Source organism: Dendrobium catenatum, unplaced genomic scaffold (assembly GCF_001605985.2).
Source record: "Dendrobium catenatum unplaced genomic scaffold, ASM160598v2 fragScaff_scaffold_361, whole genome shotgun sequence".
NCBI classification, from domain to species: Eukaryota; Viridiplantae; Streptophyta; class Magnoliopsida; order Asparagales; family Orchidaceae; genus Dendrobium; species Dendrobium catenatum.
In genome coordinates, this window is record NW_021318823.1 from 588,599 (window position 1) to 605,099 (window position 16,501).

General features: G+C 43.1%; 1 protein-coding gene across 1 annotated transcript in view; it reads right to left on the reverse strand.

Annotated features, from left to right (window-relative positions):
* LOC110110687 (E3 ubiquitin-protein ligase SP1) overlaps positions 1-16,501 on the reverse strand; it is a 101,705-nt gene that overhangs the window by 68,663 nt on the left and 16,541 nt on the right. The window contains exons 3-8 of the mRNA XM_020842285.2: positions 4,320-4,444; positions 4,122-4,217; positions 2,964-3,101; positions 2,816-2,881; positions 2,302-2,414; positions 2,105-2,215 (exon numbers count right to left, since the gene is read on the reverse strand). Of these exons, the coding sequence (XP_020697944.1) occupies positions 2,105-2,215; positions 2,302-2,414; positions 2,816-2,881; positions 2,964-3,101; positions 4,122-4,217; positions 4,320-4,444 (649 nt within the window). The remainder of the gene's footprint in view (positions 1-2,104; positions 2,216-2,301; positions 2,415-2,815; positions 2,882-2,963; positions 3,102-4,121; positions 4,218-4,319; positions 4,445-16,501) is intronic.

Genomic DNA, 16,501 nt, shown 5'->3' on the forward strand with positions numbered 1-16,501 from the left:
TGCTTCTGATACTCCACCAACTAGGCTAGCTCCATGGCCTCCCCCGGGTCCCTTGGCCTCATCACCCTAACTGCTGCTCGTACCTCCGGTTTAAGCCATTTCATAAAATTTCCTCTAGCACTGTCTCAGAGAGACGATCTAATCTGCTGGCCAAGTACTCGAACCTGTCACTGTAATCTGCCACCATCCCCTCTTGTGTCAAGGCAAAGAATTGCTCATAGAAGTCTCCTCCCCTACCGATTCGAAAACGTTCTAGTAAGCATTCTTTAAACTCCCTCTAGCTCCTGTTAGTTTGCCTCATGTCACGCCATTGGTATCATGCCAGTGCCTTCCCCTCCAAATACAATCCTGCCATTGTCAGATTCTCTTCCTCCATCAACCTGTTGACGGTGAAATATTGTTCCACCTTATAAATGCATCCATGGCCATCATCGCCCTCAAAGATGGGCATCTTCAGCTTCCTCCCCTTCGGATCTCCCCCATTACCCCTTATTCCTTAATAGCTTTTCCTCTCTCAAGTGTTTGGCCCTCCCCACGTCTCCCGGTCTTCCCTTGCCCTGTCATAACCCAAACCCTCTTCAAATTCCCCTCTCATTCCTTCAAATTCAGCACCTTGACGGCCATAATATCCCTCCCGGCATTCCCAATCAGCACCTCTTTGCTCCCCCCCCCACTCCCCTCTACCCATGCCTAACCCCATACCTACCTCCTCTATCCTCCCTCTAGAAATGCTCCAGATAGGATTTTCTTCTTTCTCCCTCCACGATCTCCGATCTCTGATCTCCATCTCATCTTCCTCCCTATGAATTTAAGAATTTGTATTCTTCCCTTCTAACCCTTTAACCACTGAAGCGGCCGTTTGGTTGTGGCTTTCTAAAATTTTCTTCATCATATATGGGAGATCAACTACTTGTCTTTCCATGGAGGAAATCCTGTCCTCCATCGTTGTCTTGATTTGGTTCATCTCCCCTTCAAGTTTTTCTTCCAGCGCATCCACTTTCTTGGTCGTCATCTTGATCCGAATTTTTGTAGATTCAAAAAATCTGGATTTGGATCACGAAAACAGCAACTTCCTCCTTCACGGGACAAAATGCAGCCGCTGAAATTCACCAAAATCAACTCACCAACGGTCCCAAGACTTGATCCGATACCAATTTGATAGGAAATACCTGAGTTCACAAGCAATCCCAACGGAAAGTACTTGCATTCGCAAGCAAATCTATCAAGAATTGGTAAAAACAGCGAGAAAACTTCAAGTTCTCCAATTTTAAAAAAATCTGAAAATAGTAGATTGTATTATAAGAATCAAATCAAAAGCTAGACAAGCAAAAGTTACAATTGATCCTCAATTCGAGAGGAAAATCATTCTCTCCCAATCTCTAGATGATGAATCTAGAGCCCAAAACCACAAAGAGAATTCTAAGAGAAACAATAATCATGCATGCCCTAACCCTAATCTCCTCGTTCTTTAAATACATATCTTCCTCATAAAAAGCCAATAAAAGGCTTCCTAAAATAAACCAATTCAAAAAAGGTTTCCCCATGTGTTAGCCACCCTCTCTCTCTCTCTCTCTCTCTCTCTCTCTCTCTCTCTCTCTCTCTCTCTCTCTCATTGCCACCCTAGGGGGGGCCACGGCTTGGGCAGCTGTTTAAAGGAGGCAGCTTAGCCTGCCTCCTATAAATTTGAAACGGCTCAGGTGGGGCCAGTTTGGATGGTTCAGAAAGAACCGTATCAAGTTATTAATGTTTCAATTTAGGGTGTCCAAAATTAACACAGAAGACAACCAAAAACTAATATTATTATGACCCATAATACAAGTGTAATCAAATAATTTCTGAAAAAATAGAAGTTTTACAATAGCAGGTACAAATTAGGGTACATAAGATTTATATAGAAGATAACCAAAAGGCAAAAACTAATGTCATTATAACCCAAACGCAATTGTAATTAAATAACTTTTAAGAAAATATAAATTTCAAAATAGCAGGCACAAATTTTCAACACAAAGAGGATAGGAAGAATGCATATTGTAATTGACGATCAAAAACACAACTACAACCATCTATAACCTATAAAGAAAATAAATGGCCAAAACATGTGCACCTCTTCTGCAATTCCCAGCGTCGTTTCCTTTCTAGGATATGCTGTAGTGCACACTTTGCTAACAGGTAGACACCAAAAACTGTGAACCCCATAGAAGCAAATTGACACCACCTATAGATATCCACATAAGTAGTCACCTATACCACCATAACGGAAATGTAACAGAAGATGAGAACAGGAAATAGGAAAACCTATACCTAGCCCATCTCCCAAGATTCGAGATTAGTTGATCAATATTTTTTGGTGTGACAAAAAAAGGACCTTTATGTGGTCGTTGAATACGAACTGTTCCAATATCATCTTTAATAGCCTGACCAAAGCAACGAAAACGCCCACACCAAAATTAGTCGACAGCAATACAACACAAACCAAAACCATAAATTTAAAAGTTTTGCATGCAAGGAGTAAATACAAATAATCCATACAAGTTGAAAATAGCAAACACCATTAGACATTAGTAGAGTCCCTTTGAGCACTCAAATGGACAACACTATTTTCAAACTGAGCATGTCAATAAGATCATTATTAGAAGGAAAATTTTCAACAAATCAAAAGCAATCGAGTCATGCAGTATCTATGTTCAACTCCATTACAGTTAAGCCCAACTTTTCCCTTGACGTTTTAAGTATTTAGTTGTAAAATTTTGCATCCTTAGATACCATTCTCTAATGCTAGATACCCATAGATATTCATATGAAGTCCAAGAAGTACCTCGCCAACCACAGTCAAGGGAGTACCCATGGGAAGAACTCTTTCAGTTCTCTTAACTCCAAGCATCTGCACCATAATGTTGATTTAAAGTTAAGACAAATCTCATCTGCAGAATTCCTATTATACATGGATTTAGAAGTTTACAAACCTTGAGTCCCTGCAGATAATCCAATGTTCCACGTACTAGAGACCGTCCTGATTCCTCAAACACTTCACTTGCAACAGTCAAGGCCAAACCTGCAGAACCTCGAGCCCCCACAACAAACACACGTCCAGTCCCATCATTCTGGTGACACATGAATAAAGTAAAAGATTTCATTAAAAGACTTTGTTTCAACTGAATGCCATAAATAGCATGTCTCATCAGAGGGACAAAAAGTTTTAGCACCCTCATCATCTCAACTTTAGAAGCACCTCTGTAGAATCTTTACATTTTGATTTCTAGGATAATTTGCATCATTAAGTGGAACGGAAATGTCCAAGTGCTCAATTGTAGTAACATATTTGATTTTTTTTTTTTTGGGAGGGGAGGCGAGAAATTAAGGGGTCCTAGAATGAGGGCAGTTAAGAGAAGATAACAACAAATCAGGGCCGTACAAAAAGCAGATTTAATGGTTTAGGAATTAGAATGCCGCATCACTGACTAAACCTTAAGTAGCGAGAACATTGAATGGAATTCACCTCAAGATTATGCTAACAATTATGATTAAAAATATTAGGAGCCAACAGCTGATATCAAGTGAATTAGAATTCTTTGTTTCTTCATTATACTGCAAAAATATAGCTCGCATGTGTCCCTCCTTCCATCAGGTATCAGTAAATGAGATGGCTTAAAAAGTTCAAAGACATGGAGTGAAATAAGCTAAAAAGAGCAAGCTTAGGCACGACAAAATTTGTAGTATTTTGCTACTAGATAAGTAATAACAGTTAGGTTATGCGGAAACAACAAAATAAAAGGATTAATCCAACATTTCAATAAAAAAATAATCTCCATGTGAAGTTCACATCTTAAAGTAGCACTCTTACACCTGAACAATGACATATAGATTGCAGGAACAAAGATCTAAAGCAGTATATAAAGAAAATAGAAGTATCAACATAGAATAGTTGTAATAGTTTGCATTATAGCTACTAAAGTTACCATGGAATCTTGAATTAAGAGTAACATACGTCTGCGACACCAAAAAAATATTTACAAGTTATTTGTGAATTAATACAATTTTACTTGAGCATTTTCAGTGCCCTGCACCAAAAAGATAGCACTCAATTCACAGTTTCAAAGGAAGAAAAGGAAGTGACAACTTACAAGATACCATGGAACCTCTTTACTCATGGAAAGCATCAAAGCAGAATCTTGTATCCATGATCCCGCATCATTATGCTTCAGAAAGTGTTGCTCTGCCTGATGAAAAAATTAACAGGGTATACACATAATTGCTAGAATATTTATAACAAATTTACCAAAGAAAGTTTCCACTATTGATAGAAGGGGAAAGATGCATACCGTCTCCTCAACTATTACCCCTCTCAAACCACTTTGTTCACAATGGATAGGTGTCTCTGAGCCAACTCTTCCAGAAACAGTAACGATAAAAGGTAAAACTTTGCAGGCAGTATCCAAAAGAACAGCTGGAGAAGATTAAAAAAAAAAAACAAAAAATCTTATATGTATTCCTGAATTAGCAAACTATTGTTAAAAATATTAGTTATACTCCTCTCTTAGTTCTTTAAATATAATGCTTTCCACCTAATAAGGTAAGGAGTTATTTGATATATTAGCAGTCATGTTAGAATATCATTATTACGTTATTTTTTTAAAAATTAGTGCCCAAACATACTTACAGTAACCATAGCAGCAATCAAGTAAAACATCATGATGCAACCTAAATAACAACCTTGAGTCTAGGAATGCGAATTACAAACATCCTTCAATATAACAAAAACAAACACTGATAGAACAGAACAACAAACCACTTCAAACTCACATTAAACAGGACACAACAACAATTACAAATTCTAAAAAAACAAGACAAAACAGCACTTCAACTTTCAATAAAATAGGACACAACAACTTACAACTTACAAAAGTTTCGAGAAGAATGATACAGATGGAATGAAAACAATGGAGAGAAGAAGAAGATAGAAGTTCAAGACTAATTAGTAGAGGGAAGATGGAAGATGATAGCTTGCAAGCTAAAAACCCGCAGGTTTAACATTTCAAAAATTCATCACAAATATGTCCTTCACAAAGGAAATCAGTAACTTTATATTGGAGATAAAGGGGAAAAAGGCATTAAATGCTCTCCTAAATGAACCACCAAAACAGCCACAAAAATACACCCAACACAACCACCATGAAGGGAAGTCAATACATCATTTATAGGAATCAGCAATGAGTAAAAGACGAGCAATCAGCAGCAAGGAAATCGAAACAGCAGGAAATCTGAGCCAACGGGGAAAACGAAGGGCCAACAATATGGAAACATAAATCCAACAGGAAATTAATGAGCTAGCAGAGAAGCTGAAGGACCAACAGTAATGAAACCGAAATCCAGCAAAAAAACCGACGAGCCAACAGGAAACCGAGGGGCTAACAATAGAAAAAGAATAGCCACAAGAGAAAGAGAGCTAGAAACATAAGTTGAAAAAAAATAAAACATAAAATAGCTATCCTTAATTTCACCAATTCTCCTCTGGTAAAAGAATCTCATCTCCTGATGAGAATGCATCAGTAACACGCTGGAAGATATCTGGATGATGAAGTTGCAACTCCATAGCCAATCTGTGGATGAAAAGTTATAGATTACTTGGTTTGGGTAGTCAGGTTGAATGACAGAGTTCCCTGATGTTCTGAATGCGTTCCTTCTAACAACAGATCTTCCTCTTGAATTGGAATTTTGGCTTATTGATTGTTTTGATTATCTTTTTTTTAAGAGAGAGGAAGACTCACACGACAACTTAAAATTATGATATCAAAATTGATGCAACCTAAAAAACAACATTTATTCTAGGAATGTAAATTACAAACTTCCTTTCAATATAACAAAATTAAACATAGATAGAACATAACAACATACCACTTCAAACTCACATTAAATAGGATATAACAACACTTACAACTTCCAATAAAACAGTACAAAACAATACTTCAACTTTCAATAAAACAGGACACAATACCTTACAACTTATAAAAGTTTCGAGAAGAATGATACATGTGGAATGAATAACATGAAGAGAAGAAGAAGATAGAAGTCCAAGACGAACTAGTAGAGGGAGAAGAGGATAGCTCACAAACTAAAAACCACATGATTGACATTCCAAAAATTCATCACAAATCTCTCCTTCACAAAGGAAATCAGCAATATTATATTGGAGAGGAAGGGGGAAAATGCATTAAATGCTCTCCTAAATAAGCCACCAAAACAACCACTAAAATACACTCGAAACAGCCACCATAAAGGGAATTCAAAACATCATTTATAGCAATGAGCAAAAGACGAGCAGCAAGAAGCAAGGAAATCGAGACAGCAGGGAATCCAAGCAAGCAGGGAAACCAAAGGGCCATGATGGGGACATCAGATTTTGACACGTGTACCATTGCCGGCGCAGACAGGCTACGATCCAGAGTCTCTATTTCTGATTTATTTACAACTTATATCATGTGTACTTTCTTTAGTTTTCCTAGTTTGCCCCTGAGGGCATTGTTTTACTTTTGTAGCCCTGAGGACATTTCTGTCTTTTCAGTTTCTTTATTTTTGGGTCTCCTTATATGAGGCATCATGTATTGTAATGACTTAGTTTTTGGAAAAATGAAAATGACATTTCATGTTCTCTTTGTGAGTGCAAACCTCCTCGATCTCTTAGTGAGTTCGTTGGAGAAACTAGATCTCTTTGTGAGTTCTAGGTTTTATTGTTCTTCAATTTTTTTTTCTTTCTTTTAATTTTCTTGATCTCGTCGTCGTCACGGAGGTTTGGGTGAAAGCATTTGTGGAAGATTGGAATTCACTCTTCGGATCCCTAGATTTTCCCTACCTCTTCCCCTCCCTTGCTCTTTGCCGCCGCCCCCTCCCTGGATTGCCCAGGCCGCCGGCCTGCAGCCCCCAAACCGCCGGCCAGCCCGCCGGCCATCCTCCCCCCTTGCCGCTGCCCCTTTCCCTTCCTTCAAATTTCAGATTTGAAATTCAACCGTGAGTCAAGATTGTTTCCTAAAGTGTTTTCCTTAATTCATGCAATTGAATTAATTGGATTTGAATTTCGATTTTGAAATTCAAAATCCACCCAATTAATTGTCTGTAATTTAGGAAACTCTTTTGTGTTTAGAGCTGAAATTATTTCAGAATTTTATTGAAATCAATTGAGTAATCAAGTGGGCCCCACCTCCTCAAAACCGAAATCCCCTCTCTCCTCTAGCTTGGCCGACCTCTCCATGGCTGCCTTCTCTCTCCCAAATTAATTCCCAATCTCCACCAATTCAGCCACAAATCTCTCCCCTTGGCCGCCCTTCTTCCCCCCTTAGACTTGATTTGAATTTTCAAATTAAGTCCTCCTCTAATTGCCCAAAACCTGAATTTTCTCTCAGAATTCATGCACCTCCCCCTTTGACTCGCGGTTCGCTCGCTCGCCTCCCTTCTTTGGCTTCTTCACTCACTACCACCATGCATGGCGGACCCCGAGTTTGAGTGGGGACTTGTGTTCGACGCTCACGGCAACCTCGACATCTAACAATTGTCGTTCTTCGACGCGGGATTTGATTCCGACAACGATACCGTTGGAGCCTACTTAGATCGGATCCTACCGACCCTCATACACGTCATTGACAAACAACGTCCAGACTCCGAGTGGATCATTGACGGCCGTCCACCCGCTCCTCCAAATCTGGCTTCTTCCCCGGCGAGGAGTCCTCTCGGGGTCACTTATCTACTAGTGGCATCGCTAAGTCTACTTACGATTCTCCTCCGCTAACCACCACTTTCAAAACGAGTGAAGGACTTCAAGGTGAATGATCTATATATTAAATTTGGGGCTTTGTTATTCTTAGCTATTTGCATTACATAAATTTTTGTTGTTATTTTGAAAAGCTCCTCAAATCTCTACATGTAATTTATTGTTATTGCTTAATCTATCAACGTCTTATTTTTAAACTCAACTTGAGCAAACAAAGAGTTTTGGTAGCAAGGTAAAAGTCATTACTTCTATTAATTTCTCAAGTGCAATTCTTAATTCACCGCATGTTGTTTCACATCAGGCCAACAACATGGAAACTGAAATCCAGCAAGAAAACAGTGAGCTAGCAGGAAAACAAAAGGTCCAACAGGAAATCGAGGGGGTAACAGCAAGAAACGAACTGTCACGACCCATCCCAGCGAGCTCGCATAGGCGATGTGGGAATGGAGGTCACACGGTAAACTAAACTTTCACATTTTTTTCCATAAATATTATTTTGATGAATGGGAAGTTTGAGCATGCAAAAGTAAGCATAATGAAAATAATTTTCCAAAATTAGGGTTTTAGGTTAAATCCGAAAACAAAAAGTATTTTATGAATTATATAACTTTTAATGAGGTTTAAAGAGGGCTAAAAATATGATTTTCATAAAATTAGAGTTGATATGTTATCAAAAAATTATCTTGATCGGACACAAATCTCGAGGCAAAAATCAAGCTGGAAAACTTCAAAAATTAAATTTGGGATCACCTGAACTCCGATTTCAGCAAACTTATAGTCGAAATGAGCGTCTCGGAAATACGAACCCAACGACACCAAATTCGACTCAATCCGAGCCCAAAAGAGTCCAAATCAAGGCTTAGAAGCGCTGTTACAAGGTTTGAATAGCAATTTGAATTACCAAACGGTCTCTAAACATAACAAGCTTATGCTCGAAACGAGCGGCTCGACAAAACGAATCCAACGAGCCCAAGAGCACTGAATTCCAAAATCATTAAGGCCTCCAAATGTCTGACGAACGATCCATAATCCAGGGGTTCAATATCAGTCGTCCATCCAACCACTCCCCATTTACACTTGATCTCTCACCTTTTTACGGACCATGTCACTCCATAAATCTATAAATAGAGCTCCCTCTCTTCTTGAGCGGGGATCCCGAAGCCTAAGAAAAAAAGATAGAGATCGAAGATCGCTCTTGCTTCCTTGCCTCCTCGACCACTGTCGGAGTTTTGCCATCGTCGGAGTTCCGACGAACCACCACTGGTCCACCACCACCTGACGTCGTTGCTCCACCAGACCACCACTTGAGGCCCTCACCGCCTGACGCCGTTGCTCAGCCGGACCACCACTTGAGGCCCTCACCATCGCCGGACAACCGCCTGACGCCTTTGCTTCGCCGGACCACCACTTGAGGCCCTCACCACCGCCGGACCACCACCTGAGGCCCTCACCACCTGACGTCGTTGCTCCGCCGGACCACCACCTGACCCCGTTGCTCCGTCGAACCATCACTTGAGACCCTCACCTCCGTCGGACCACTGTCTGACGTCGTTGCTCCGCCGGACTACCACCTAAGGCCCTCGCCTTCGTTGGACCACCACTTGAATCCCTCGCCTCCACCGGACCACCGCCTGACGCCGTTGCTCTGCCGGACCATCACCTGAGGCCCGGACTTCTTCCGGACCACCACTTAAGGTCGTATTCTCCACCAGGCCACCACCTGAGGCCCGGACTTCAACCGGACCACCACCTAAGGCCCGGACTTCCATCGAACCACCACCTGAGGCCCAGACTTCCGTTGGACCACCACTTGAGGCCCGGACTTCCACCGGACCACCACCTAAGGCCCAAACTTCCACCGAATCACCGCTTGAGGCCCTGCGCTTTACTAGGCCACCACCTAAGGCTCAGACTTCCGCCGAACCGTCACTTGAGGCCCTATGCTCCATCAAAACATCACTTGAGGCCCGGATTTCCGCCGGACGACTACTTGAGGCCTTTAGCTCCACTAGGCCACCACTTGATGCCCAGAGTTCTCCCAGAATACTGCCGACCTCCATCACCAGACAACAGTCTTTCTAACCCTGGTCTCCTGCCGACTACGGTCCTTCTGACCTCCATCACTAGACAACGATCTTTCTGACCCTGGTCTCCTGCCAACTACTGTCCTTCTGACCTCCGTCACCTACTATGGTCCATCCGACCTCCATCACTAGACAACGGTCTTTCTGACCCGGCTCTTCTGCCGACTACGGTTTTCTGACCTCCGTCACCTACTATGGTCTATCCGACCTCCATCACTAGACAATAGCCTTTATGACCCTGGTCTTCTGCCGATTACGGTCCTTCTGACCTCCGTCACCTACTATGGTTTATCCGACCTCCATCACTAGACAACGGTCTTTATGACCCTAATCTCCTGCCAACTACGGTCCTTTTGACCTCCGTCACCTACTATGGTCCATCCGACCTCCATCACTATACAACGATCTTTCTGACCCTAGTCTCCTGCCGACTACGGTTCTTCCGACCTCCATCACCGAACAACTGTCTTTCCGGTCTCCATCCTACCGACTATGGTCGTGCCGACCAAACAAATATGTTTATGTTGTAACTCCCACCATGTAATGCGATATAGATGATGTACATTTGTATCATCAAGCCAAGGCCTTCTCCCAAGGAAAGGCCTCATTTGTAATCGACTGCAAATACTAGTGGATTCATTAAAATTGGGCCAGACCCAATGGTTTTTCCCCGTTTTTTAAGGATTTCCACGTAAAAACTCTAGTGTCTCTTATGAACATTAAACTCTCTCTCTCTCTTATCTGATTGTGTGTTGGATCTTTGTACAATGTTAAGACGTTAAATCTCTACCGTCACAAATACTCCATGACGCAACAGTTTGGCACCGTCTGTGAGAATCTAATTCCTGACTGGGGGGCAATTATTGCTCCAACCTCAAAAGGTTGTTCATGTCAACTTCTTGACTTCAGCTATTGCTTCATTAATTTCATGGGAATTAGATCCGGACTGGGGGCAACTTTGACTCCATCGGTGGTCAAGAAGATCCCTCTAATGCTTTAAACATCAAGATGATATTTCAAGAAAATATGAGTAAATGCAAGGATACTTCCGATCAATAATAAGCTTCAGACAGTCCCATGTTGGACTTCTACTCCTTGAGCAAGGTCTTGATCTCGACCTCAAAAAGGCAGTAAGGGTCTAAAGATAGACCCTTCTTTGCCTTTGATTCGGGATACACGCGGCATTCGCCCCTCCCAATCAAAGAAAAATCAATCTCAGGGGGATTCGATTTGACCTCTTGCACACAGGTTAATATCATCGAGCAAAGGCTCTAACATACAACCTCGGATAGGTCCTACATCCTTGGTGGATTCTCTCGACATCTTCCACACAGATTAACGTCATCGAGCAAAATCTCTGACATACAACCTCGGATAGGTCATACATCCTTGGTGGATTCTCTCGACCTCTTCCACACAGGTTAACGTCATCGAGCAAGGCTCTGACATACAACCTCGAATAGGTCATACATCCTTGGTGGATTCTCTCAAGCTCTTCCATACAGGATAACGACATTGAGCAAGACTCTGACATACAACCTCGAATATGTCCTATATTCTTGGTGGATTCTCTCGACCTCTTCCATACAGGTTAACGTCATCGAGTAAAGGCTCTGACATACAACCTCGGATAGGTCCTACATCCTTGGTGGATTCTCTCGACCTCTTTCACACAGGTTAACGTCATCGAGCAAGGCTCTGACATACAACCTCGGATAGGTCATACATCTTTGGTGGATTCTCTCGACCTCTTCCACACAGGATAACGTCATCGAGCAAGGCTCTGACATACAACATCGGATAGGTCTTACATCATAGGTGGATCCTATTAACATCTTTAATACAGGTTAACATCATCGAGCAAAGGCTCTGACATATAACCTCGAATAGGTCTTACATCATTAGTGGATCCTGTTAACATCTTTAATACAGGCAAAGGCTCTGACATACAACCTCGAATAAGTTTTCTATCCTTGATTAACGTCGGTAGAATGCCGTCGATGGACATTCATCGGACTTTTCCACAAAGTAAAATTTCTACCCGATACTAAATTTCCTCCCGTCACTGAACTTTAGCTCTGCAGGAGTTTCGTCAGAATTCTACCCGATGTCAGACTTTTGCCTACCGTCGGACTACTACCTGTCGTCGGACTACTGCCCGTCAATGGACTTTCGTCGGTCTTCTACCCGACTCAATACTCCTACCTGGCGCCGTACTTCTTCCCAATGTCGGACTCCCGCCCGTCGTTGAACTTTCATCGGGTTTCTACTCGTTGATTGACCTTCGTAGAACTTCTTCCCGACGACGTACTTGTGCCCAACGTCGGACTCCTGCCCGTCGTTGAACTTTCATCGGGTTTCTGCCCGTTGATGGATTGTTGTCGGGCTTCCTCCCAACACCGGAGTTCTATCTACCGTCAAACTACAACCCGTCGTCGGCTTTTATGCCTCTCAATGAGCTTTTGTTAGTACTTCTATCTGATGTCGTACACCTACCCGACGACGTACTTCTGCCCATCGCAGGGCTATTGTCAGTCTTCTACGTGACGTTGTACTTCTATCCGACGCCAGAATCTTGCCTGTCGTTGAACTTTCATCCAGTTTCTACTCGTTGATTGACTTTCGTCGTACTTCTTCCCGACGACGTACTTGTGCCCAACGTCGGACTCTTGCCCGTCGTTGAACTTTCATCGGGTTTCTGCCCGTTGATGAATTTTTGTCGGACTTCCTCCAGACACCGGAGTTCTATCTACTGTCAGACTACAACCCGTCGTCGGCTTTCTGCCTATCAATGAGCTTTTGTTGGTACTTCTACCCGATGTCGTACACCTACCCGACGACGGACTTCTGCCCATCACAGGACTATTGTCAATCTTCTACGCGACGCTGTACTTCTATCATACGCCAGAATCTTGCCCGTCGCTGAACTTTCATTGGGCTTATACCTGATGTCAAATTTCCACTTGTCACCAGACTTCCAACACCGAATTTTCATCTGTTGCCAGACTTCCACCGACTAACATCGGACCTCTACAGGATCTCTCTAAGAACGAGGAAGATACTCTTACTCAGTGAGGGGCCCTAGACCTGAACAGGGGATACCACCCGAACAGGACTAGAGGAATTCCTCATCGTGAGGAAGAGAATAAAGAAGAAGGGTGGAGAAAATCTCCCTACAGAGAGGGGCCCCGGGCTAGTGCAGGGGATGCCGCCTGTGTAGGGCCCGAGCGAAGGACTCAAATGAAAGAAGAAGAAAGGGTGGAGAAAATATCCATCTTCCAGAGAGGGGCCCCGGGCCTGTACAGGGGATACCACCTGTGTAGAGCCCGGGGGAAGGCCTCAAATGAAAGAAGAAAAAAGGGGGAGAAGTCTCCTACTTGCAAAAAGAGGCCCCGGGCATGGACAGGGGATACCGCCTGTATAAGGCTCGAGGGAATGCCTCAGTTGAAAGAGAGAGGATAGGAGGTGCAAAGTTTTATACTTCATAGGGGGATATTTATAGGTGTATGAGAGAAGTTGTTGGAGTTATTTATTAAAAAATAAAAATTTGGGGCGGTACTGTAGCAATCGCTAACGGTTACTGTACCAATCGCAAGCCATACTGTAGCGACGGTACTGTAGACGCGCGGCGCTGTAGTAGTACTGTAGCAAATGTTTGGTGCTCGATTTTCATGCCGGACAGTCCAAATTGAACATTTTTTGGGCCCCAAAAAAGGTTTCTCGACGTTCTGGATCCAATTTTGACACTTTCGGAGCTCAACGGGGCCTCTATGATCGAGTTTGAGCAAATTTATATGTTTCGGAAAGAAACTTTTTAACATTTTTTGCAATTCAATCAATTTTAAGTGTTGTACTATATATTTTTGAACTTCTGGAACTTCAACGTCTGAAATTAGGGGGGCAACTGATACGTTATCAAAAAATTATCTTGATCGGACATGAATCTCGAGGCAAAAATCAAGCCAGAAAACTTCAAAATTTAAATTTGAAATCACCTGAACTCTGATTTCAGCAAACTTATAGACGAACTGATCGTCTCGGAAATACGAACCCAACGACACCAAATTCGACTCAATCCGAGCCCAAATGAGTCCAATCAAGGGTTAGAAGCGATGTTACTAGGTTTGAACAGCTATTTGGATTACCAAACGGTCTCTAAATATAACAAGCTTATGCTCGAATCGAGCGGCTCGATGAGATGAATCCAACGATCACAAGATCACTGAATTCCGAAATCATTAAGACCTCCAAATGTCTGACGAACTGTCCATAATCAAGGGATTCAATATCGGCCGTCCATCCAACCACTCCCCATTTACCCTTGATCTATCACCTTTTTACGGATCATGCCACTCCATAAATCTATAAATAGAGCTACCTCTCATCTTTAGGGGGGATCCCGAAGCCTAACGAAAAAAGAGAGAGATCAGAGGTCGCTCTTGCTTCCTTGCCTCCTCAACCACCATCGGAGTTTCGCCGGACCATCGCCGGAGTTCTGTCGAACCACCACTGGTCCACCACGGCCGGACCACCGCCTGACGCCGTTGCTCCGCCGGATCACCACTTGAGGCCCTCACCGCCTAACGTCGTTGCTCCGCCGGACCACCACTTGAGGCCCTCACCACCGCCGGACCATCGCCTGACGCCTTTGCTCCGCCGGACCACCACTTGAGGCCCTCACCACCGCCGGACCACCGCCTGAAGCCGTTGCTCCGCCGGACCACCACCTGACGTCGTTGCTCCGTCAGACCACCACCTAACGTCGTTGCTCCGCCGAACCATCACTTGAGGCCCTCACCTCCGTCTGACCACTGTCTGACGTCGTTGCTCTGCCGGACCACCACCTAAGGCCCGCGCCTTCGATGGACCACCACTTGAGTCACTCGCCTCCACTGGACCACCACTTGAGTCACTCGCCTCCACCGGACCACCGCCGAACCATCACCTGAGGCCCGGACTTCTTCCGGACCACCACTTAAGGCCCTGTGCTCTACCAGGCCACCACCTGAGGCCCGGACTTCCATCGGACCACCACCTGAGGCCCAAACTTCCACCGAACCACCTGAGGACCGGACTTCCGTTGAACCAGCACCTGAGGCCCGGACTTCCACCGGACCACTACCTAAGGCCCGAACTTCCACCGGACAACCGCTTGAGGCCCTGCGCTATACTAGGCCACCACCTAAGGCTCGGATTTCCGCCGAACCATCACTTGAGGCCCTGTGCTCCATCAGAACATCACCTGAGGCCCAGATTTTTGCCGGACGACTACTTAAGGCCTTGAGCTCCACCAGGCAACCACTTGATGCCCAGAGTTCTCCCAGAATACTACCGACCTCCATCACCAGACAACGGTCTTTCTGACCCTGGTCTCCTGCCGACAATGGTCCTTCTGACCTCCGTCACCTACTATGGTCCATCCGACCTCCATCACTAGACAACGATCTTTCTGACCCTGGTCTTCTGCCGACTACGGTCCTTCTGACCTCCGTCACCTACTATGGTTTATCCGACCTCCATCACTAAACAACGGTCTTTCTGACCCTGGTCTACTGCCGACTACGATCCTTCTGACCTCCGTCACCTACTATGGTCCATCCGACCTTCATCACTATACAACGATCTTTCTGACCCTGGTCTCCTACCGACTACGGTTCTTCCGACCTCCATCACCGAACAACTGTCTTTCCGGTCTCCATCCTACCAACTATGGTCGTGCCGACCAAATAAATATGTCTATGTTGTAACTCCCACCATGTAATGCGCTCTAGATGATGTACATTTGTATCATCAAGCCAAGGCCTTCTCCCAAGGAAGGGCCTCATTTGTAATCGACTGCAAATACTAGTGGATTCATTTAAACTGGGTGTCATGCCCCGTGGTTTTTCCCCCTTTTTTAAGGGTTTCCACGTAAAAACTCTAGTGTCTCTTATAAATACTATACTCTCTCTCTTATTTGATTGTGTGCTGGATTTTCATACAATGATAAGACGTTAAACTATATATTTCTCTTCCATCGCGAATACTCCAGGATGCAACAAGAGTTTTTATAAATTAAAATATAACTAAATCCAAAAAAATAAAAATTGAATTTTCTTAGGAGGAATGATAGAAGATAGAAAAAATAAGGATTTAGGTCAAGGTAATATGGATGATAATTAATGAAAAGAATCCAAATGTTAAGGAGGTTTCATGTATAATGTTAAGGAGATTAATGGCAATAAAGATTAACTTAATAAGAATTGGAGTAAGACTTAGAGTAATTATTTGACAATCATAGTTACTTTGTCTTTCATAGGATTTCAAGGTGGGAGAGGAAGGGCATTGAAGAAGGGGAAGCGATAAATTTCATACACCAAACATTCGAAGTAAGTATACATGGTTCTTTATTTATAGTAATGATTTTTGTTTCTCTCCAATTATATGTTTTGAAAGTTCAAGCATCTTTATGAAAACTTTATGATTAATTTAGATCATGATTTTATTACTTTTATTCAATGATTGATCATGCAATTTTTATATATTACTCATATGGCAAATTCATATATTATAAAATTAAGATGACATCATTATGATATCAATGTTATATTGAATGCTTGTATATGCATGCTGAATTGATGGAGCTCACCCCCTTATGATACTAGCTGGGACGCTGTAC